Source organism: Cynocephalus volans, chromosome 15 (genome assembly GCF_027409185.1).
Source record: "Cynocephalus volans isolate mCynVol1 chromosome 15, mCynVol1.pri, whole genome shotgun sequence".
Lineage (NCBI taxonomy): Eukaryota > Metazoa > Chordata > Mammalia > Dermoptera > Cynocephalidae > Cynocephalus > Cynocephalus volans.
The window spans coordinates 56,555,668-56,580,441 of NC_084474.1; the positions used below are offsets into that span (position 1 = coordinate 56,555,668).

A 24,774-nucleotide genomic window follows, 5' to 3' on the forward strand; every position below is an offset into this window, starting at 1 on the left:
CAGAACATCAGAGCAAACTGCTGGACATTTGTTGTTACTTCCACCACCCTGACTTTGGCATTCAGAACTGTGCTTTATAAATCAGCTGATAGAGCTTTGTCCTTTTTACCATGAGAATAAGGGCTTCACCCCCTCCATAGCCCAGATCTGTCTTTATGAAGTCATGAAATTACATCTCTAATTTACCAGCACCATTTTCTGAGACCACACAGTTGACTGTTGTCCTTGTTAATCTTTTACCTGCGATTCTCTCTTTATCCTCCTCACCCTAACCTATTGCCCCTGTCTGCTAAAGTACCATCCATTATTTTTATTATGTTTTCACTACTACAAAGAGTATTCCTCCAAAAATCTTCAGCTGCTCAATTATGTGGGGATTTTGTTGTTGTCGTTAGTAATCGCCATGTTTCCATGCACTTGTGAAAGAGGAAATTCTATTTGAGTTTCATAGACTTATTCATTCTTAGTAATGGTATTATTTAACTAACTGTAATGGTTGTAAAACAGGACACAGACAGTTTTGGTTATTCGGGGGTGGATTATTCTGTTTTGGGATTATCAAGGCCTATAAGCTTTTCATCCTTCCCTAGGTTCTCTTTTGGGGAGACAAAGCAGGGTAGAGTAGAGGAAGCAGTGGAAACATTTGCATTTAGGAATGAATAGGGAGAAATAAATGGAGAAAATTCATGTGATTTTTTGACTTATTTGTTTTTCGCATCTGTAGTTAGTTTACTTTTTTTATTTTTCGGTTAGAGGAACAATTGCCTAAATTGGTTTAGGTTTTAATTATTTAAGGTTTCTGTGCCTTCAGATACAAGAATTTTCTGTAATACCATAATCCTATAGATTTCACAGTATGAAATACCATTCATTTCTTTATATTAGAAATATTCTTCAAGGGTATATTCACAATATAGATCTTGCTTTCTTCAAGAGTATATTCACAATATAGATCTTTGAATTGATAATGCCAATAGCAGAATATCATCAGCCAGCACTATGCTAAAGTTGTGTGAACTTGATTTTATACTGATTTTATGTTGTTTACATCTGCCAAGTTGTATGCTAGGAGACCAAGAGTTGATTCCAAAGACTTACATGATTTTCTATACGTATATGCTGAAGTTTTATTGCTCAATGAAATATTGTAGAAATATCTATCAGTAGGCAGACTAGATTGTTGGGGGGTGTGTGGGGGGAGTGTCAGAAACAGTGATTTAGCTTGACTAAAGAGTGGAATAGTTTTAACTACCATATTGGGCACACTGCATGGGTCAAAGTAGAATAGTACACATTAGAAACCAATTGAAATGGTTTTTGGCAAGGAGAAAGGGAATCACTTCCATAGTGTAGAAATAAAATCTTTGATCCTAGGAACAGCTTGCCAGGGGACCATATACCACTGTTAAGATTTGGAGACTAGATTGCTACCACAGATAGTTCTACAGCTGTTTTGACATTGCATACTTGCTTCAGCAATAGAGCCCTACAATATAATGAAACAGACAACTCTTCTGTAATTCCTTCTATCCTGTGAAATCATTCAAATTGTGTCCCAATGAAAACTATGCATTTAGAATCTACTATTCTTCATAGCATGCATCCTGAGATTTTTTTTTAAAGTTAATAAACCTGTATGATACATACATATTATACATGTTTACAAGTATGTATATACACACACACAGACATGCACAAAATGGAAAAAAAGAAGAATAGGAAGGAGGAAGAGAGAAAAAACAGTAAAAATTAGAGTCCAGGAGAATTATATGGAAAATATAGGAATTAAAGAGTGAAGAGGGTAAGAATGAAATGGAAATGAAGAATAAGAGGATTACTACGTAAATCTGCAGCTTTATCACAAAGCTGTAGAGATATTCTTGCATCAGTGTGAGATTTTTGCCTATTGAAATGGACATCAGAATAATGCTGTTTTTTTAATGTATCACCTAGATCAGAGGCTATATGACATAGAAGGAAAAAAAATCACAGAACTTGAAATACATGAATTTAAGTCATATCTGCTTATTACTAGCTGGGTGAACTTTGTCAACTCAGCTAGGTTTCATGTTCTGTAAAATGTGAATACTGATAATGTTTTATGTTTTATTTCCCTGTACTGGTTTGTAATTAACATATTCTATTTCTATTTTTACCCTTAGAATTTTAACATGTGTACTGAAACAAGTCTAAAATTAATCATTATCTTTATCCTCCTTTTGAATGATTTAAGGATAGTTAGAACACTTTAATTCTACCATACCTTGCCTGTTTTACATATAATATCTGTGTAGTATTTTTGTTAATTTTGTTTTATACCTTACAAGTAGTCATCATGATTTATTTTGATACTGCCAGTGCTTGTGTCAGTTTATTCATAAATTTCTTACTTACCATTGCTTTTCATATATTACTCCTTCCTTTGAGTTTAATTTCTGAAGAACATCCTTTAATAGTTTTCATTAGGATATACTAGTGGTAAAAATATCTAAGGTTTTATTTGTCTGAAAATGTATGTTTTATTCTCTCATTGATGATTTAGCTGAATACAGAATTCTAGGTTGACAGTTTTCTCTCAGCACTTTGAAGATATTACTCTACTGTCATCTGGCTTATATTGCTATTATTGAAGAGTCTGCTGTTGCTTCTTTGTAGGAGGATGCTTTTCCTCACTGTTTGCTTTTATGATCTTCTGTTTGACTTTGGTTACTACAGTTACCTTACTTGGGTTTAAGATGTTTCTGAAATCTGTGGAATCATGCCTTTCATCTGTTCTGGAAAATTCTCAGCTGTTACTTCTTTCAGTCTTTCTACTTCTCCATTTTTTAGTATTCTATTACTCTGAATTCCCTGTCTAATCAAAGTTTGTGCTTTTCAGTATATCCTTTATCTCTCAACCTCTCTTTTGAGTTTTTCCATCTTTTAATATCTGTGGTGTATGTTGTAAATTGAAACAGATCAATTTCCTTTGATCTGTTTTTCAGTTCACACATTATCTCTTCAGCAGATTTCATTCTGCTATGTAACCCACTCACTGGGTTAAGTCATTTTAGAAATTATGTTTTTTATTATTAAACATTCTATTTGTATTTTACAGATCTTCCTTGTGCTTTTTCTTTTTGTCTTTTTTCCCTCATGTTGTTAATTTCTTCTTTTATGTCTTTAATCATTTTAAACTTGTACTATAGTCTGTAGTCATGCTACTTATCTGTTCCTGCATAGCAGTATTATCAAAAACTTGGAGCTTAAAACAATACACATTTATTATATCACAGTTTATGTGAGTCAGGATTCTAGGCACAGCTTTTCTTGGTCCTTTGCAAGGCTGTAATAAAGTGGTTGGCCAGGGCTGGTTTTCTTCTGGAATTCAACTAGGAATGGTTCTACTTCAGTGTTCACATCATTGTTAGAAGCATTCAGTTACTAGCAAACTGCAAGACTGAGGAGCTCAGTTTTTTGCTAGGTGCCAGCTAGAGGCCACCCACAGCTCTGTGCAATGTGGCCCTATCCATATGGCAGCTTACAACGTAGCAACTTACTTGTCTGGGCTGGCAAGGGGGAGAGTTTCTTAGCAAGACAGGCATTGCCATCTTATGAACATGCTCACAAACATATCATCACCATTGCTGTATCTGATAGCTAGAAGCAAGCCACACATTGTGCCCACACTTGGGGGAGAGGATCGTGAAAGGGCATGAATACCAGGAGACACTCTGTGTGGGCCATCCTAGAGTGTGGCTGCCTCGGTATTAAATGATTCTATGATTTGTAGTTCTTGGAAGAACTAATTTTCCTATTTATCAGTTCTATTGACATGGTGTATTCTTTCCTTGGGTATTTTGTAATTTTGAATTATGGGCTCGTTAGTAAAGTTTTATCTATAATGCTTCTGCCCGGTATATCTTTAATGTTAATTTTTCATCTCAGAAAAAGAAATTAGCCAAGTGTAAACTTGAAAACTAAGCCCACATGATGGTAAACTCATGATACTGAATTTTCAGGAGATTTTGTTTTCTTTTACAAAGAGTCCAGTTCAAGACAAGAAAGTTTTCTCTTTTGTCTCCTGAGTCTGATAGGTATAGAGAAACTAGCTTTTCTGGTGCTTACTGTGGGTATTAAATAAGAAAACATGTGACTGTTTATTGCAGAGACTTCCTTTTCTGGTATTTTGGCAGCCTAGATTACTTGAAAACCCTTTCTCTATAAAATACCTAGAAATACTGGATAAAATATAAAATATATATTTTTTAAATGCATGGCTGAGATAGTAAGGGAAATCACCACGGGCCAAAGTTAAGGAGTGTACTGAAAACCAGGGTGATAAACATGAACTGACAATGGGACTGCCATGAGTAAAACAAGAGTGTGGGTTGTTAAGAGCCTCCGACCTATACAGGGTATAGGAGACATGGCCTTGGACCTTCATGAGGTAAAAAATTACACTGAGACCCCTACATAGGCCAAGGTCCTTTTGAAGGGTTATATACAAAGTGAAATGTAGAGTGGGAAGAAAATATAGCCCTAGAAACCGTATGATATATTTTTTATATTAATTTGTATAGATAAAAGGAAACTAGATCTCTGAAATGTTAATCTTGCCAAAGTTACATAGCTAGGAACAAAACTGAGCCCAATCTCGAGATATAGAACCCTCCTTCAATGCTGTACTTTGCCTCCTGTACTATATAAAAGTTCTCATGTCTGCCTCATAGGATTTTCATAAGTACAGCATAAGATAATGTAGGTGAAAGTATTTTGTACTATAGTATACAGCACTCTATGGAATAAACAGATATTATTAGGGGCAATACTTCGGATTCTATCAGTTACCTGGATAATGGGGAAGGAAAATAGGAATTTGAAGAAATTGAAGAAAATAGAATAGCAGCTCCTAAATCAGTAGCTATCCATTCTACCAGTACTAGTACTTATTCTGAGTTTCAAAGTGCAACTAAAGTAAAATATACTGCATAGAATTGCAACCTTTTAGAATCTCTTTTACAATATTCACTTACTCAATTATTAACATTCACTGAGCATCTGCTTTGTGCCAGCTGTTGTTTTGTGAATACAATGATGATTAGGACAAAATTCTTGGCTTAAAGAACTCACTCTCTAATGGGGGAGAGAGAGAATTACTGAAGTACTTTTATCCTGTTTAAAACAAAAATGCAGATAATAACATCTCAACTGAAGATGAAATAAGTTCTTTCTTTTCCAGCAGATAAAAATTGGTTATTGTTTTTTTAAATAGGCATCAGCCTCTTTTCAAATAAATACCTGTAGGAGTGAGGAAACTGTTTTCTTTCTTCTCATTTTTGAGCCAAAAGCTATCCTTTGGTCTTATTCATATGCTGTGAAGCAACACAAAATAAATCTCTTTTGATGACAACCCCTCAAACAAACAAAAAAGATACTCTGCTATTTTATTCACATTAATAACTTCAGACTAAATCTCAAATCTTTTCAGTACCTTCAAACATAGCTAGATGAAATCTTGACATTTGGAAGTCTTGCTCCTAACATCTCCACCCAGTGACTTGACAGTTTGAAAATACCCTCTGGCCTAACACTCTGGTGCGAGACTGTTGTTTCTATTTATATACATTCCTACCAAGAAGTCACATGATGGTCTCATGGCAAAGAAGTCAGTCCAGTGACTTCTCCTGTCTACTCAGGGTTTATAATACTGTCACCAGTTTACTCGTGTTTGCAGAAGTTCACAAGAGAGAAAGGAAACAAAAGCTGAGTCAATAAATGTCACCAAATCTATATCATGCCTTGATGTTTTTAGGAAGCAATCAGTTGCGATGTAATAATAATTCAGAATTCGTTAATATATTCATTCAGCAGTTATTAATTGCTATCCTTATCCTCTCTGGCCCTAAATTATTTCAGTTTCCGTTAGTGATCTTAGATGCAGTATGGATGCACATGATGTTCATACTGCATTGTGCAGTGTAATCAACATAAACTGGATAGCAGTTGGACCAGCAATTGCAAGCACACATTTTCCCTAGCCTAAAAACTTTTGTTGCTATTTCCACAAACATTTATCAAACATCTACTATATACCAGGCTCTGACCGGTGCTGGGGACACATTGGTGAACAAAGTGCACACCAGTGCTGCCCTCCAAGAGCTCTTGCCATCAAGGTTCGAGAGTGCACTTTCTTTTGCCAACTTTTCCAGAGAACCCTAGAAAGAATGAGAAAGAAAAGACCATGTAGCCCTTTCCTCATAAAATTTGCATTGTCCTGACAATGTTTTACTGTGAAGTCTGAGCTAACTTTAGGTAACCAAAACCTTGGGCATTACCACTGATTCCTTTGAAAAAACTTTTTATGGCATGAAAGGCAGTGTTGAAAGTTTTTATTTTTTTCTGATAATCAGCTTAGTTTTTTCTTTGCTCGCTGTCATCCATTACCTCAATTGTTTAGCTCTTCTCTTTACTTAGCATTTACAGGACTTAAATACTTCAGGGTGGTCCTGACATTTTCATTAAAGTGCTATGAGCTAAGTGCTCCTTCTCTAGGCTGATGTTGTATTTTCAGGTGCACTAACAGAGCCCATTATTTCTTTACTCAGCAGCAGCATTAAGAATCAAGCTGTTTCCCCCAAAAGATGAATGGGCATAAGTGAGGGCTGAGATTGGGTGGTGATTGAATGTGGAAAATCATGTACCTCTTTATAGCTTTATGGTAAATTTCGGTATCTTCATCATTAGATTGTTTCTTGAGTCCTGGGCAATTACTATTCAGGCTTTGTTACATTATTTGTTTTTGTTACCAGGGAGATGGTGTCCCAAGTAGCAGTCAGACTTGGATTCCTGAGCATTGTGAGTCACCGAGCACAGAATCAGCATCCCATTTTGTTGTATTTGCTAGTGAAGTGGATTTAGGATTCACCAGCCAGATTTCTAGCTTAAAGTTATGCATTCATTTTCCCTATTCCTGATGCTTACTTATACCAGCTACCCACATTCAGTCTTAAGATTTTTAATACTATAGGATTATGGACCAAAAAAAGATCTCCAAAGATCCTCATTTAATCCTCTTGTTTCCAGTAAGCTCAAAACTTGAACTTCTCTGAACCATAATTATTATATCTGACATTTTTGATGTTTACTATCTGTTAGGTTCTATGGTAATAACTTTACGTGGATAATTTTATTTAATTCTTGACAATCCTAAGATGTAGATATTGGTATTATTTCCATATTATAGATTAGGAAATGGAGACTTAGAGAAGTTGAATACTTTCTTGAGCCATCCATTTAGCAATTGATGAACTTGGAATTAGAACCAAGTATTCTGACCTTAGACCCTATACTCTTCTAAGCCCTTGCTTTCTTATTATTAATTGTCTCTAGAAAAAGGAATATCTTTGTATCACCTTGTTTGATCTTTTACTTTAATATCTTAAATATCTTTATGAACGTTAAATGTCAGATTTCACACTTAACATTTTTCCCCACTGTATTTGTAAGACCATGAAGACAATCTGCTTTGTTTACCTTATGTGTTCAGGACTGGGGGTGGCATAGAAAAGGTGCTCAAATAGTCGTTGAATAAATGAATTAACTTATCAGCATGTTTATGTTTATATTCTTAGCAAGGTAGTATAAGCATAAGTATAAATGATCAATGATTACTTGGATATGACTGCCAGACAGGTGTTTTTGGTTTCTTTTTAAATTTTTTTCTGTAAAAATAGTTTAATGAGCCCCCATGTACCATTACCCAGCTTCAACAACTATCAGCTTTCTGTCTTTCTAGACATACTATGTTTGTAGTCCAAGTTTGCTCATATTAAAGAGCTCTTAATAAATTGCGCTGGAGCAACGCGAAATGTCTCCGTCCCCTCCTACCTCATCCAAGGAACCTAAAAATAAGGTTGCTTTTTGAAATTTAAACTATGAAATTAATGTGTAAAATTCAGAACAAATAAGAGCAGTTGTCTAGAGATGGAATGGCTTCAGAGGCCTGCGAGATTTGTAATGAAGGTACCATCACATCTAAAGAAAGAATGTTCCAGTCAAGAAGAGGCATTGGTTAGCAGTGGTATCCCAGAAAGGGAAGCATCACAGAGGCAGACCTTGACCATGTTCTGAAAGCCCTATCCTGAGCTTTCTACTCCTATGAGCATCTGGTCGTAGATCTTGATGGAGAGAACGTTTATAGGGATCATGGAGTTAACTTCCCTTATTCTGACTTCACATACCCTGCTGTGTGTAAGCTTGCTCTCCAAGATGGTATGCTGGTTAACATAAACATCCAACCTGATTGATGGTGGTTTTCTCATGTAAAGTAATCACTTGAAGCTCTGGCTTTGTTTATCAATCACTGTATACTTTGTTAGCATTGATTATCATCCCTATGAGACAGGTTTTTTTTTAAGCCAAAAATGTTAATATAGTTAAACTTTTTTCATTGAATTATTCTTTGTTCATCAACTTCCAGTAAGTTATTTATTATTAGAGGTTAAATAATTCTATTAGATTTTGTTTGTTTGTTTTTTTCTTGAAGGATTTTTTTTGTAGCTGTGTAGTACAGGGATCTCAACCCTTGACCTTGGTGTTATAATACCACACTCTAACCAACTGAGCTAACCTGCTAGCCCTCGTTAGTTTAAATACATATCTTGCTTTTGTCAGTTAATGACTTTTTAAAAGTGAATCAAAAAATTGATATAATAAAACCCTTTTTTTGTTCCTTAGATTGCCTTAAATTGCATGGTACTGTTTTTTTTTTGTGTTCTTGTTTATTTCATTTCATCACATATTTAATCAATTTTGCTTAAAATATCTTAAGCAATGGCCCGAGTCAGTCTTAAAAACCTAGTCTATGTCCCTTGAGTTTATGTTTGTTTTTGGCTTTACTTAGCATGTTCTGTTTTCCTCTTCTGATTTTTCATTCTGTCCAAAATCATTCACGTTTGTTTTATTTTTTTATCCTATTGGCATTTTCTTAGGTTGTCTTTTGCTTTGAGTTCTCCTTAGTAGAGTCTGAGCAACTGCCAGAAATTCTTAGTTTGACTGTCATTATATTATCTTTTTTGTGCAACTCCATCTTTGTTGATCTCTGTAGTAGTTTGCCTCTCAGTATCAGGATGTTGCAATTTCTAGATCCCATCTTTAAGATTTCTAACTGAAAAACCCAAGGTCCTTCGCATGAAAATCCATTTGTGGAAAGCTCCATCTGCAATTTATTCCCTCTCGGCATAGCTCCTCAGTAATGTTTTTGAGCTCCTAGTGGGATAGGAGAGGTCATTAAAAATCATCATTTTTTCCGCCTTTTGCAGGGAATAAAAAAAGATTGGATTGCTTGAACTTGCTCATTATTTTCTTTTTCTGCCTCATATGAACTCAGATAATAATGCTCTATGCCCACTAGAGCTGTGAATGGTAATGAAAACAGACTTCTCTTTTTACTGAAGTAAATATTTTGTGATTCTGAAAGTATCCTATATCAGGACATTTATATTCCTTTTATAAACACCTCTAGGGACTCTTTTTTGCCTTTAGCTTTTTGTAGCACAGTTTCATCTCATTGTTTTATATGAATTCCAAGCATAGAGTTATTGAGCCCAGTTGAGAACATCCCATGTTACTTTGCTATTTTCCTTCAAGTACAGCAATATGTTTTTTTGTTGTTACAGTTTAGTGGACATCTGTTCTGTTGTGTTTAAAATTATCTGTGAAGTGATTTTGGTCTCTTTGGAGTCCAAACACTGAATCAAGATCCATTAGTACCAATTTTATTTCTCATAATGCTTTAATGTTTCTTCTTCAAAGCTGCTCATTGTACTTTCTCATGAGGACAAGTTAACAAGTTTTTTTTTTTTTCCCACTAAACTCTTACATCTTCTGATTCACTTATCAGACTGAAGTTAAATTTAACATTTGGAGTTTAGTTTTGCCCTTTCCTAAATAAAGACTACTCAGAATGTAAACAAGCAATTTTAAAGAAAAGCTTATCAGCCTTCCTCATGTGGTTAGGCTTTACTCTAATTTAACGATTAAAAGGGACTTTACTGTATCCATATTTTAAAAAATCGATGTCAGTTAAGCAGTATGTATGTAAACTGTGTTATAAATTGGCATATTCTGGTGTGAATTGGTATTCTGGTATGTAGCATTTCCTCTAGGGAATATTTGAATTAGCTGGTGTCGTTTGCCTTTTTCCTACTTTGTCTTTCTTTAGTGATCATGACAGGAAAAGAGAAGTACATTTTACTTATAAGCAATGGTGTGATGAAAATATTTAACTTCCAGTTCTCCAGGGGAAAAAGCAGCTCTGACTTTCAGTATTTGCTGATCTGTGAGTGTAAATACTCTCACCATGGATGATTTTAAGCTGCCAGCATGACGTCACTGAATGCAGAATTGGGAAGAGATGCACAGTAGCCACCACCATGTAGTATTCTCACCACACAGACACAGTAGAGGTAAATAACCTCAAGAGCATGAAACAGGAAAATCATTAGGAAGTGATGAGTTTTGAGTATTCATTATCTTTGTTCTTAATATCTTTTTAAATGTAAGTTTATGCAATTTAATTTTTGATAATGACTAAGTTTAACAACTGACTCAAAATTTCTGAAAATTTGTGAATCGACTCTTGTGAGCTGGTATGAGTAGTTTCTAGCATACTATTGCTTATAACAGAGGGAGAGAGATAATAACAAGAGAAGAATCATGCTGATTCTCTCCATTTAAGTTTCCCTAATATGAACGCTGGAGCCCTGACTCTCCAAAATTTTCTCCTATCCTTTAGAGAATATTTATGAACCTCGTGATTGCATCCACCAAAGAAGGCATATCTCCTTTGCTTCAGAATCACCAGATCCTGCACAGTTTGTTTACTGTGATCTTAAAGAAAGAACTTACAGAAAAACTTTGTATATTGCAGTTACCAAAATATTTTTCCTTCGTCTTTCCAGTGTGTGAAACAGTGTCATGGGTTTTGTGGTTTTCTTCTTGGGGCGGGGGCGGGGGGCCTGGGTCTTTGTTGATACCACCCTGTTAGTCTATCAAGCAGAACCCTGATGCTATCTCCCCTTAAGTAGAAGGAAATAGCAACAGCAGACAGCTTTATATTTCCTATACTCTCTTGGTGGGCATCTTGGAAAAGTACTAGAAGAATGCAAAAGATACTTATTAAAAATGCCTTCTGCTGCCTTACTACTTACATGATTAGAATTCCTTCTTTTACTATTGTAGTAGAGTAATGGGTCTAAAAAAAATAGGCTTGTTAGTGATACCAAATGCTGAAGCATGAATCTTTTCTTCTAATCTCTGGAATGCTTTATAAATTATATTGAAAATCTACTTTTTAAATGTCCCCAATTTTAGCTAACCTGGTGATATGCTGTGCTGGATGTCCTATAAGCTAATATTAAGATCTCACAGCATATCCATTTTGACACATCTTATCCTTAGTGTACTGAGGGATTCATTTAAAGTCATACAGTTCCAAAGTTTTCATTTCTCTTTCTTATTTCCAGTCCTGGCCTGGTGGTGACAGCAGAACATCATGCAATCAGTGTTACCAGGCAATCATAGAAAGATACATACACATGATCATTAAAATAAATATATCAAAATGAAGTATGTGAAGCTGTTCCATTAACATAACTAACAGCTGAAATGTAACATAACAAATCAACACATGTGCTACAACATTTGTTATTATTCTTGACTTTGCCTTTTAAGGCTTCACAGAAATTGCTCTTGTTTTCATTGGAACACAGATGAGTGTCAAGCTGCAGCTCATCAAATGGCCCCTACTTATGGAAAAGATGCCTTCCCAAAAACTGTGCTCACCTTTGGCACAGCGAGAACACTTTGCTGGGTGCTTCTACAGCATGATAATTGGAATCTAACCCCATAGCTGTCATCATTTAGTCTTTGGTACAAAGAGAAATCCAAATAGCACAGACAGTTGTGGAAAATATTTCAGTATTGTTTTGCTTTTTGACATTGTTAAAAATAAGAATGAATTCAATAAACACATAATTCTTATTCCTCAGGTATGTTTATCTAGGCTTTATAATGCAATAGGAAAACATTCATGTGGGAAAAATAAGCCTTGAATGCCTTGTGATATTTTTGAAGGAGATTTTGTCTCGAGTTAATGAAGCCGTGGAGATTTCCTTAAAGAGGCAAACAGAACGTTTTTGTTGTAATGCCAACAGACTAATGTGCATTAAAAATAATTTAAATTAAATATTGTTCTTCATTTAACACCCTTTAGAAAGCAAAATGTTTATCAAACTATTGTTGTTCACCTTTTTATTTTTTTTTCTTCCAATTTGTTTCTCCATTCTTTTTTCTGCTCTCCAATTCAGCTCTCACTCCTGTCTCCATGGTATCCAACCTACATCTTTTTCCCTTGGTAGCCTTCTTAAGTATCAGATAGTCTTGAGAGTTTCGTTAAACAAGAAGATTAACTCCCAGAATTTCAAGACTGTAGAAGATATTTTAGGGAAGGCATTGCTTTTTTTTTTTTTTTTTTCATATTTCATACAGACGCCAAGAAAATGAGTCACAAGCACAGGTGTAGAGAGGTGCAGGGCAAGCCGCCCATTGTGCATTTCCTGATTACATAACCTTTGAGTGTCTCCAGGAGAGATGGAGTTTAGAGCCGTGTTGTGTATAGTGTGAGGCAGTCTGATCACAGACAGGCAGTGCTTGTATCCCTTCTCAAAAACTTTCCTGCTTGGTTGTTAAAGCGTCATAGGTTAATGTTTAAATTGGAATCATGTTGACCACAGCTGTGTGTGAGTGAATCTCTGCTTCAGTGTGAATCAGAGTTGCTGGCTGGAGTATGAAGGGAGCATTTTTTTCTCCAATATGAACTACATTGTTATTTACTCCAGGGCTAGAAAAGAAGAGCTGGGTGGCCAATAAAAAAGCAAATTACTCAGGATATTTAAACAATGTTTCTAACCCATAATTAGACTATTTTATTTAGGTATCATATAGTTTGATCTTTATATTTCATCTTAAGTCGATTTGCATCAACTTAAAATGATTTTCATCATCTTTATAAAGATTTTAAGATTTTAAAGGTGTTTAGCTTTTTTATTTTGTTTTATATGTATGATTACATCTCTTGTGTTTGTTATATAGTCGGTTGTGAGTTACCTGCTTATAGATTGTCCCTGGATTGTTAGAAAGACATATTCAAATTTTAATGCCATAATTCAGTTGAACACAATATAAGTTTACTGTGTGGCCAAATAAAAGATTGATGTTTGAATTTGGTTTTCTCTTCCCTACCCCTTTAACTACCATAGGGAGGTGAGGAAGAGCAAAGACTGAGGCTCAAGGGAACACAGTGTTTATAATATAGGCTTGGGATGCCATGGGATGGATGACGTATCAGGCCCCCTTCTAACATTTCCAGTTCTGTGATTTTGTAACTAGACTGGTAAAGAGTCAGGAAGGTGGAGGGATGTACATTACTCTTAAGGATTACGCTGGTTATCGTAGTGGGGGGTTATATCTGAACAAAGAGAACTTACCTAGGTGATAATGAACAATGCTCTGATAAACTGGCTGTGAGGAAGAAAAAAAAGGTGGGAGGCCAAATGAACCCCTACCTTTAGGTACAATACCTTAGTGCATTTATTTTTAATAATGTCTGTGAAGCTTCAACCCAAGTTCTAAATAAAATATCCTTGGTTTGAGATTTTGGTTTTTGAGAACAGCTATTCAATTCACATGATTGGAAATTAGACAGTGTCTGTTTCTTAGCAAAGACATCCTCTGCCTTTCTTTCCTTTATTTTTATCTTTAAATATGTGTTGAGCATTCATAGGACTCTTGTTCTAGAGAAGCTTCATAATTTTATCCAACTTGTGGCAGTTAAATATAGGAAAATCATGTACTTTGTCATCTAAACCCAGATGTTTTTGAGAGTGGAAGTAGAACTATTAATAATTATGCCAAGAGTAGGCTTAGAGAGGAATGGGGACATATGACTATCTTAATTATACTCCTTGATACTGTGGATTATGCATCTAAATAATATGCATGGAACCCTTGGCTACACAGAGTGAAATAAGACCATGAGGTCAGGAAGGAAGGTAGTAAACAGCCTGGGAGAGGTCTGGCCTAGCTTGGTCAGAAAACTGAGTTTTATGTTATTTCTTGTTAGGATGGAACTAGTGCTGCTTATTTCCCCCACATGTTTTTACACTTCTTGTTAGTGTCTCTTTGTTTCATTGCAGAAATTAAATTCGGAGGACTTGCATTTTAGGAGGAGGAGGGGAAGGTGAAGAAGAGTCAAAGATTGTGCTGTGAATGGCATGTTATTAATGAACACTAGAAATACAAGTGGAAGGGAGAGGCTTAGCAGGTTAGGACAAGATAATTTGTTATATGATTGAGTCATTGAGGGTCTACAGGGCATTCACGTAGCTGCAACAAGTACACATCTAGAGGCACAAGTTTTGAGTTTGGGAAAGAAATCAGATCTAAAGCTATATATAGTTGGGTTTCTTCCGCATATAGTTAACTCTTAAGTCTTTAGGAATGGATGAAGTCTTTCATTCATGTGTTTGTTCATCCATTCACTTTCAATTTAGTATTATAACTAGATGCTTTGGATACAATAACAGAATAGACCCAATCTTTGTTTTCATAGAGTTTGTGGTCCAGTGGGAAAAACATTAAAGTCCAAGACTCATGGGAAGGATATCTATGCCAAATTTCAGGAGTCTAGGGAGCTGAGTCCTTTAGGATAAGTGCAAGCTCAGTGAAAAGGGAAAAGAGAATAAGGGCAGAAGGCATGGAGTGTGTCATACAAACACGCTGTGAGAGAGTGTCTGACACAAGTGAGAAACTGTAGAAACGTGAACTGAGAAGAAAATGTAGTTGAGCATGGAACTTCAGTGAGTGCCTTTTTTTTAAAGAGTCAGCAAAGGAGCCTGAGAAGGAATGGAAATAGAAAATCAAGAGATAGTGTTGGAGAAGTCAGAGGAGAGAGTGTCAAGGAGAGAGGAGATAATCAGTAGTTTCAAAGCTGCATAAGGATGAAGATTAAGGAGAAAAGCAATTGAATTGACAATTATGGTTGTTATTGATCTAAGAGATCGATTTCATTGGCATGGAAGCCAGATTGCAATATACTGAGGAGTGAGTGAGTGTGATGATTTTTAGAGCAGAGGAAGAAAAAAGTGGAGTAATGGTTTGAAAGCAAAACAGAGTCAGGAAAAAAATTTTAGAATGGTAGGGGCACTTCACTTGAACAACTTTGCAGCATAAGGAAAGGAATGGAATCAGTGGAAAGGTAGATGAAAGAAACAAGGCACTAAGGAAATAATCAGTGTTGCAGGTTCTGGAGGAATGCAGTCAAGAGCACACGTGAATAGTTTAGGCTTGGAAAGGAGTCTTCTGAGACAGCAGAGAAACAAAAAATATAGAAGTGAGCTCTTGAGAGGATTGTTGAGGACATTCATACCACTGGTTTTCCCCAGTTACACGGGAGATGAAGTCTCCTGCAAGTGAAGAAGCATAATGGGAAGTTGTGTTACTAATACGGTAAATGGTAAAGAGATGCTTTTTCTGAAGAAGATCATAAAGCTAACTCCCAGAAGGTAAAAACCCAAGGTAGTTGGATACAATCACATACAGCAACTTGGCTTTAACATGGCATCATGAAGTGTCCACCATGGTATATTACAGTAATAGATAATGAAAATAGCATCTAAAGTATCTCATGGGACTGAAGATAGCAGTAGATTGTAGAGATGAAAAAGAATGAATTCAAGACAGAATAAAAGAGAAGGGAATAGATTCAGGTATCCACGGAAGCTATCATTATTTCTGTCACTGTTATTTTAGTCTCCATTTCAACTTCCGTCACACTTTTACCCTCTTCACTGTTATCATTTTTTATTATTATTTTATTTATTTATTATTTATTTTTTTATTTATTTTTTATTTTTTAAAATTTTTTTTTGGTGGCTGGCCAGTACAGGGATTGAACCCTGGACCTCAGCACCATGCTCTAACCAAGTGAGCACACTGGCCAGCCCCCTTATTTTTCTTAAATCAGAGGAGTTATCCTGATTTCTACATAAGAATTTGATTTGCAGCACATAAAATCTTTTTAAACTATATCTTTGAATGTAGCAATTGCTACATTCAAAAAACTGCCAAAAAAAAAAAAAAGGAAAAAGTAAATAAGGCAGTTGCTTTATTTTGCCATTAGAAGCTATTCCTGCCCAAGATATCCCAAGCTCTTGGATTGGAAGAATCAACATAGTGAAAATGTCCATACTACCCAAAGTGATATACAAATTCAATGCAATCCCCATCAAAATTCCAAAGACATTTTTCTCAGAAATGGAAAAAACTATCCAGACATTTATATGGAACAATAAAAGACCACGCATAGCCAAAGCAATGCTGAGCAAAAAAAATAAAGCTGGAGGCATAACACTACCTGACTTTAAGCTATACTACAAAGCTATAATAACCAAAACAGTATGGTACTGGCATAAAAACAGACACACTGATCAATGGAATAGAATAGAGAATCCAGAAATCAACCCACACACTTACTGCCATCTGATCTTTGACAAAGGCACCAAGCCTATTCACTGGGGAAGGGACTGCCTCTTCAGCAAATGGTGCTGGGATAACTGGATATCCATATGCAGGAGAATGAAACTAGATCCATACCTCTCACCGTATACTAAAATCAACTCCAAATGGATTAAGGATTTCAATATACACCCTGAAACAATAAAACTTCTTAAAGAAAACATAGGAGAAACACTTCAGGAAATAGGACTGGACACAGACTTCATGAATACGACCCCAAAAGCACGGGCAACCAAAGGAAAAATAAACAAATGGGATTATATCAAACTAAAAAGCTTCTGCACAGCAAAAGAAACAATTAACAGAGTTAAAAGACAACCAACAGAGTGGGAGAAAACATTTGCAAAATATACATCTGACAAAGGATTAATATCCAGAATATATAAGGAACTCAAACAACTCTACAAGAAGAAAACATGCAACCCAATTAAAAAATGGGCAAAAGAGCTAAGTAGACATTTCTCTAAGGAAGATATACAAATGGCCAACAGACATATGAAAAAATGCTCAACATCACTCAGCATCCGGGAAATGCAAATCAAAACCACACTGAGATACCATCTAACCCCAGTTAGGATGGCTAAAATCCAAAAGACTCTGAACGATAAATGCTGGCGAGGTTGTGGAGAAAAAGGAACTCTCATACATTGTTGGTGGGACTGCAAAATGGTGCAGCCTCTGTGGAAAATGGTATGGAGGTTCCTCAAACAATTGCAGATAGATCTACCATATGACCCAGCTATCCCACTGTTGGGAATATACCCAGAGGAATGGAAATCATCAAGTCGAAGGTATACCTGTTCCCCAATGTTCATCGCAGCACTCTTTACAATAGCCAAGAGTTGGAACCAGCCCAAATGTCCATCATCAGATGAGTGGATACGGAAAATGTGGTACAGCTACACAATGGAATACTACTCAGCTATAAAAACGAATGAAATACTGCCATTTGCAACAACATGGATGGACCTTGAGAGAATTATATTAAGTGAAACAAGTCAGGCACAGAAAGAGAAATACCACATGTTCTCACTTATTGGTGGGAGCTAAAAATTAATATATAATTCACACACACACACACACACACACACACACAAAAAACTGGGGCGTGGGGGAAGAAGATATAACAACCACAATTACTTGAAGTTGATACGATAAGCAAACAGAAAGGACATTGTTGTGGGGGGAGGAAGGAGGGAGGTTTTGTTGATGGGCAACAATAATCAGCCACAATGTATATCGACATAATAAAATTAAAAAAATAAAAATTAAAAATTAAAAAAAATAATAAAAATATTCATAATAATAATAATAATAATAATAAAAAGCTATTCCTGCCCAAATTTAACCTAACTACTGATTTTTTAACATAAGTGATCTGGCTTGTTGAATACCCTTTTCTTTGAGGTGAGTTTTGAATTATTGGAGTAAATTGTAGAGGTATTTTTTAATGTTAATGTGATAATTTAATTTTTAGTTTCCTAATTTACTTAGGTATAACATTATTTTAATTACTGCACTTTTATTACTGTCTCTGACTTAGGCTAACTCTTTGTTTGGCTTCTGCAGCATTACTCTGATTTGATTTGCCTACTATCTCTCTGACTTCTCTTTCTCAGGTTGTTTTACTATTTCCTCTTATTTTATTTATTACTATTATTATTGTATTTTATGATCAATATTTATTGATATTTACCCACGTATTTTGTGATTTTTATCGTTTTCTAGTCCATCCTGCTTTTGCCTAGGGCATCCCTTTAATATTTCATTTAGTACAGGTCTGCTGGTGAATTCTGTTTTTACTGATTTATGACATCTTTATTTTGTTTTCATTTCAGAAAGGTATTTTTGCTGGGTGTAAAATTGCGGGTTGGTAGTTATTTTCTTTGCATTTTAAAGACTCAAGACTAGGGTCTATATTTATTCTACCCTTGCTCTTAGGTGTTTTGAGAGCCTAGGGTGTTTACAGGGGCTTCCTCACCGATGAGTTCTGAACTATAATTCTTCTTCTTAAGTATTGCAGAACTTCCAAAAACTCCATTTGTAGGTAATTATAAGGACTTTGGCTTTTATTCTGTATGAGAAGGGAAGTTATTGGAGAGTTTGAGCAGAAGAGTGATGTACAAAAGGATTTATTTGTTTACTGTGGTGAGAATAGAATTTTTTTTGTTTATTTATTAATATATATATATATATTTTGTACATTCTATGATGTTGTTGTAGAGCAGTTGGAGGGAGAGGGAGGAGAAGGAGATAGGAGGAGGGGCAGGGTTAAGGCCTGTGGCACCCCCCTCTTTTCTGCATTGGAGACCAGGACACTTCCAGCAGTGGCTTAATCATTGGGCTGGGTGCAGATGTCAGAGGGGTGTGGCTGAAGCCCTTGCCCCCACATCACCCCAGATCAGGAACCCAGGGCACTTCCTGTGGCAGCTCAGTGGTCATCTCTGGGCTAGTTGCAGGTGTTGGGGGAAGTGTGGCTGAGGCCCTTGGACCCCCACTGCCCTGGCTTAGCAGAGCTCTGGGTGCTTCCTGCGGCAGCATGGCGGTCGTCACTGGCTGGTTGCACGTGTCAGGGGGACATGGCTGAGGCCTCCAGCCCTCCCCCTCCCTGGCTTGGTAGTCCAGGGGACTTCCAGTCCTTCTAGGTTTTATAGCTATTTTTTGGTGATGTGAGACCTTTACTAGTTAATATCAAACTTTGTCTCTGGTCTGTGGGTATTTTGTTTTTTCTTTCAGTTCTGTGTTGGATTATTTGCTGTTCCTACCACTTAAACTCTGCACTGGAACTAATTTGTTGTCCTTTGTTAACTTCTAAAATGGGGGAACTTCCTGTGGGGACCAGTACTTGAGCACTGTGGTTGAGCTAAATTGTTGCTTTGTTGCTGATTCCCTGGGGAAGGCTTTTTGTGCAGCTCAGATTTTCATGGTTGACTTTATAGGTACTTCCAAGTCTCCCGAGATCTGGTGCCCTGGGATGTGTAGAAACTCTGATCTGGGCCTGAGTCTTGTCAGCAAACTGCACCACATGCAATTCTATATTCCTGACCAGTCTCCACTGAATGGTCCTGTGCTGATGGGAGGCAGATCAGCTGTCCTTGCTGTACCCCAGTGTTCCCCCAGTGAGCCCATGTCCCCCACTGCCCACACTCCAAGCACTTCCCATGGGGTGGGCTGTGTGCCAGTCCCTTGTGATGACTCACCAGCCTCCGAATGGCTCCTTTTTTCAGTTGTTGTGTCTCCTCACTCCTCCGTGGGTCCACGGGAGCTCTGTTACTGGTCTTGCTGGCCTGGGGACCACCAAAGTCCTCTTCTCCCCTACAGCTTCCAAGCAACTTCATCCAAAAAGCACAGCTGCAGCTTTTGCCAGCTCCTGCGCTGTGCGCTCACTAGGGCCAGCCTTCAAGCAGCCAGAGCTCAAACGATTGGAGCGGTTCTTTCTTTCTCTCATGGTGGCTTCTCCTGCCTTCATGTACTCCGTTGGTCTCTCCTCCCCTTCCTCTGAGCTCTAGCGACCCCAGCTTGGCTGTTGTTGCTTTTTAATAGTTGTAAATAAGTTGATTTGTGAGAGAGAGTGACGCTGGGAAATGTCTATTCTGCCATCTTGACCAGAAGCCAAGAATAGACTTTAAGAAACCAAAGAGAAAACTGGAAAGAGCAGTTAAGAAGCTATTGCAAAAAAGCAAGAGGTGAAAGTTGCATATAATTTTTTGCCAGCTACTGAAATAACTTCCAAACTGCCTCAAATACTGATCTTACTCAAACTGTTTCTGCCTCTTGTTACCGTAGAGATTTATTTAGGAAATTCATATCCAATCATGTCACTCCTCAGTTAAAACCCCTTGGAGATTCCTCCTTGTATCTTTAGATACAATTAGATGCAATTCTTTAACAAGGGATAAAGGATCATGTCCATGCTCTGGTCTCTGCCTCCCTTTATAGCATCTTCTCTTATTCTGCCTCTTCCCTTTAGACAGTATTGTCTACTTAGAACCTAGAATCTCTCCATAGGTTGTAAAAGCCCCCTTAGGCCTCCATGCATTGACTCATATTTTCCTTCTGCTTAGACCATATTTCTCATCAACCTCTTTTCTTTTTTTATTTTTTATTGAATCATAATTGATTACACATATTTTGGGGATTCAATGTTGACATATTTTGATCAAATCAATATTACTAGCATGTATATTGTTACAAATTGTACTTATTCTTTATGCCCCTTGTCCAATCTCTCCCTATCCCTCTGTCCCTCCCCACTCCCACCACTGATAACCCTAGATTTCTTCTCTCCTTCTGAAAGAGTAATGGATACTCTGTTGATTTGTGGCCTAGATGTTCTGTCCAATGCTGAAAGGTGTGTTCGGGTCCCCCAATGTAATCATAGAGCAGATGCTGCTTCTGTCACTCTGGAATGGGCTTTGTGGAGAGAGACTTCCTATTCTTTTCTTTGGTCTCTGCTGGTGACTCTCCTTCTGACATTGCACTCCAGTGGCTGGCAGACTATCTGCATGGTGGTAGTGACATCTAGCCACTTTTGTGGCAGCTATGGTTACTGTGGTGGCTGTGGTGGGCCACCCACATGGAGGTGTTATTTTTGGCATGCTCCTTGGCACTGGCAGTGTACCTGGGTGTGGGCAGGGTGTCCAGTCCCTAGCTCCAAGCCTTGGGTCCCCGTATCCAAGCCCCGGGCCCCCAGGAAGGGCCCTGAGGCACTGGTGGTGTGCCTGGGTGTGGGCAGGGTGTCCGGTCCCTGGCCTGATGCCCAGGCCCCCGGGAGGGACCCTGAGGCACTGGCGATGTGCCTGGGTGTGGTTGGGGTGTCTGGTCCCTGGCTCCAAGCCCCAGGCCCCCAGGAGGGGCCCTGAGGTGCTGATGGTGTGCTTGAGTGTGGGTGGGGCATCCAGTCCCTGGCTCGATGCCCCAGGCACCGGGGCAGGGCAACAAGGGACTGGCTGTGTGTCTAGGTGTGGACTGGGTATCTGGTTCCCAGCTTGATGTCCCGGGGGGGCACCAAGGCACTGGCAGTGTGCCTGGGTGTGGGCTGGGTGTCCAGTCCCCGGCTCCATATCCCGGGCCCCTGAGATGCTGGCAGCATGCCTGGGTGTGGGCTGGGTGTCTGGTCCCTGGCCCCAAGCCCTGGGCCCCCGGGTCGGGCCCCAAGGTGCTAGAGGTGTGCCTGGGTGATCAACCCTCTTTTCTTGACTGATTGATTTTAATTCATCTCTAAAGATTCAGCTTGATAATTATCTTCCCTTTGAAGAGTTTCTAGAACCCTTTCCTTCCCCGTTCCAATACATAAGTATTTTCTGTGGTTTTGGTACAATTCAAGAAATGTCTATGGCAGTACTCTCTGGCAAGAACAGTTTTAGGAGTTGGAGATTCCCAGATGAATAAGCTGTACTCTTTGCTCTTAAGGATCTCAGTTCAAAAGAGAGGACACATATAAACCTAATTGCATTAATAGTATGGCAGGTGTAGCAGGAGAAAGTCTGATTTTGGGAGGAGGGTACAATTCTGGAAGACTTCCTAGAGGAGGAGAAATTCATGCTGGTTTAAAAAAGTAAAGTAGAGTTTATCAAGCAGACAAGATGCATGGGATTGGAGTAAATACCCGAGATTGAAGGAACAATATGTGTAATGGTATGGAATGGCAAAACAGCAAGATTTAGGGAAATTACAAAAAGTTTGGTATTTGGGTATAAAGTTTGAAAGATGATTAATGGGAGATGAGCTTAAAAGAATGTACAGGCAATCACTGAAGATCTTATTTGCAACACATACCTCTATTAGAGCACTTACCATACTGTATTATAACCATTGATTTTCATCTCCATGTCACAACCAAAAGAGCTCCTTCGGGGCAGGCATCAGCTTTTAGTCATTAACCTTTGCATACACAGCACCTCGCCAAGTGTCTACAATGTTGTAGATACTTGGTAAATGCTTATGTTATTAATGTGGACCCTTAAAACTTTTTAAAAGATTATTTTAAATAAGATTATTAATTGGTATTTGGAGTTTATATGGATGAGGATACGTCCAAAAGTTCATGGAAAATAGAATTAAAAAATAATACAAATCTTTTCATGAACTTTTTGACTTACCCTCGTGTGTGTGTGTATACATATATACATATATGTGTGTTATATACATATTATCTCCTGAGTTGAGTCTAGACATTATTAAGTACAGAGTCTAAGTATATGTAAAGAAATTGAAATAAAATACAATTAGAGATTCTTAATAAAACTACATTTAAATCTAATGTTCAGGGCATGATATATCCAGAATGTAAAAATTTTAAAAATAAAATGTTATTAAATTGCTTCTCAGATATAAATAGCTATTTATAAATATGAGTTTGTAAATATAAGTAGATATAAATAGCTATTGAGAGATAAGACAAATGAGTAGAATGGTACAGACATTTGTGGTAGGTTTGCTGGAAGTTCCGTGTATATTTTTCCATTCACTCATTACTATTCTATGTCTCGTCTACAGCATTGGACACCAGATGGAGACATTTTATGGCAGAAAGGAATAATTAGCAACAGTTTTAAGATCTCTGCAACTCAATTAGGTAGGGCAGGTAGTCTGGTCTCTAGGCAGGGAGGTTAATAGCCGTTTTTTCAGCCCTAGTGTATTATTATTATTATTATTATTATTATTTTTTTTTTTTTTTTTAGATGGCTGGTAAGGTTATCTGAACCCTTGACCTTGGTGTTATCAGCACCACTCTATAACCAAGTGAGCTAAGCTGGCCAGCCAGCAGCCCTAGTGTATTCTTGCCTTTTGTTTCTAAAGGAACATTTCAAACCACTTTGGAAAGTAACACAAATGTGTTAGATATGTTATGACAAAGGGAGAAAGGGAGGCATGTAACTTCAAATCAATCGTAATAATACAGCCTCAGAATTTTTGTAATCTGAGAAAAATTGGCTAATTGACTAGTTGTGGATGAAGAAATAGAAAAAGAAGAGGAAAAAAATTCTTTTGAATAAATACATTGCTTTATCTTAGGTAATTTTACCTATCTTTTCAAGAAAAAAAATCACTTCAGCTTGTTTGTCTTCTCTTACTTTTTTAAAGATGTCTTTGCTGAAGAGTCTGTTAACCATTGTGATTTTCTCCCAACACCCTCTCCATTCCTCCCCCTTTTCCCTTAGTATCTTTTCGCCACATACATTGCTCCTTCGGCCACTCTTGACATTGCACTCCAACAGGAAAAGAAAAAAGAAATTTATATGCAAATACACCCACCATTTGAAGACCTTTTTGACACAGCAGAAGAATATATACTTCTGGTCCTTCTTGAGCCCTGGACAAAGATGGTAAAATCAGACCAACTTGCTTATAGAAAGGTATGGTGGTATTGATAAATTGTGTGTGAACCATTCAGGTTTACTACAGATCTGGTGATAAGCAGTGCTGTTAACTCACAAAAGAAAACTGAAAAAGGTCGCATGTGTGCCAGGGATTTAGAGTTAAGATTTGGGTGGGCTCAAAATTTGAGCAGGGAAATGTTTATTAACTTTTTTTTTTTTTTTGCCAGTTTTTCTATTGTCTCTTAACAAAAGACTCAAATCTATGTCATTTTTAGTTTTCTCAATATATATATATCAGAACAGAAATGTGAGTTTGGTTTTCTGTGAACCAGCAAAATATGCCATGATAATATACTGGCTTTGTCCCTTCTTCCCCTTTCTTAGCAGTGTCCTTAATTTTGATTAATGGAAAAAGCCCGTTTCCTTTTATGCTGGATGAGTTACAGTAAATATTATACCCGTGGAAAATATAAATGTTTCATATGTATTGTGAAAAGCAGATCCTCTGACTTCAGTACTTCTATTTTAAAGCACCCCAGATGTTTGTCAGGTCAGACTGCTTGATTGGATAGAAGTTTCAACACATCTTTTTTCATTTCAAAAGAGGTCATTTTAAGCCTCAGTGCTTGAATATTTTCACTACTCTTGTTGATGAAGTGGAGGAAATTTCTTTAAATATTTATTTTGAATCACAAATTAAAACCATCTCTGGATATTTTTTATATCAAGTTAATGCATGCACCCTGTACATGAGGTCATTTCAAGTGGAACTCTGCTGTTTTTGTATTGCTATTCTTTGTTCATATCTCTTCAACAACTTCTTAGATAATCATGT

General features: G+C 37.2%; 1 protein-coding gene across 1 annotated transcript in view; it reads left to right on the plus strand.

The window, feature by feature from the left end:
* RGS22 (regulator of G protein signaling 22) overlaps positions 1-24,774 on the plus strand; it is a gene marked incomplete at its 5' end in the record, with an annotated part of 158,281 nt that overhangs the window by 57,728 nt on the left and 75,779 nt on the right. Inside the window, one exon of the mRNA XM_063079264.1 lies at positions 23,781-23,975. Coding sequence (XP_062935334.1) covers positions 23,781-23,975 — 195 coding nt within the window. The remainder of the gene's footprint in view (positions 1-23,780; positions 23,976-24,774) is intronic.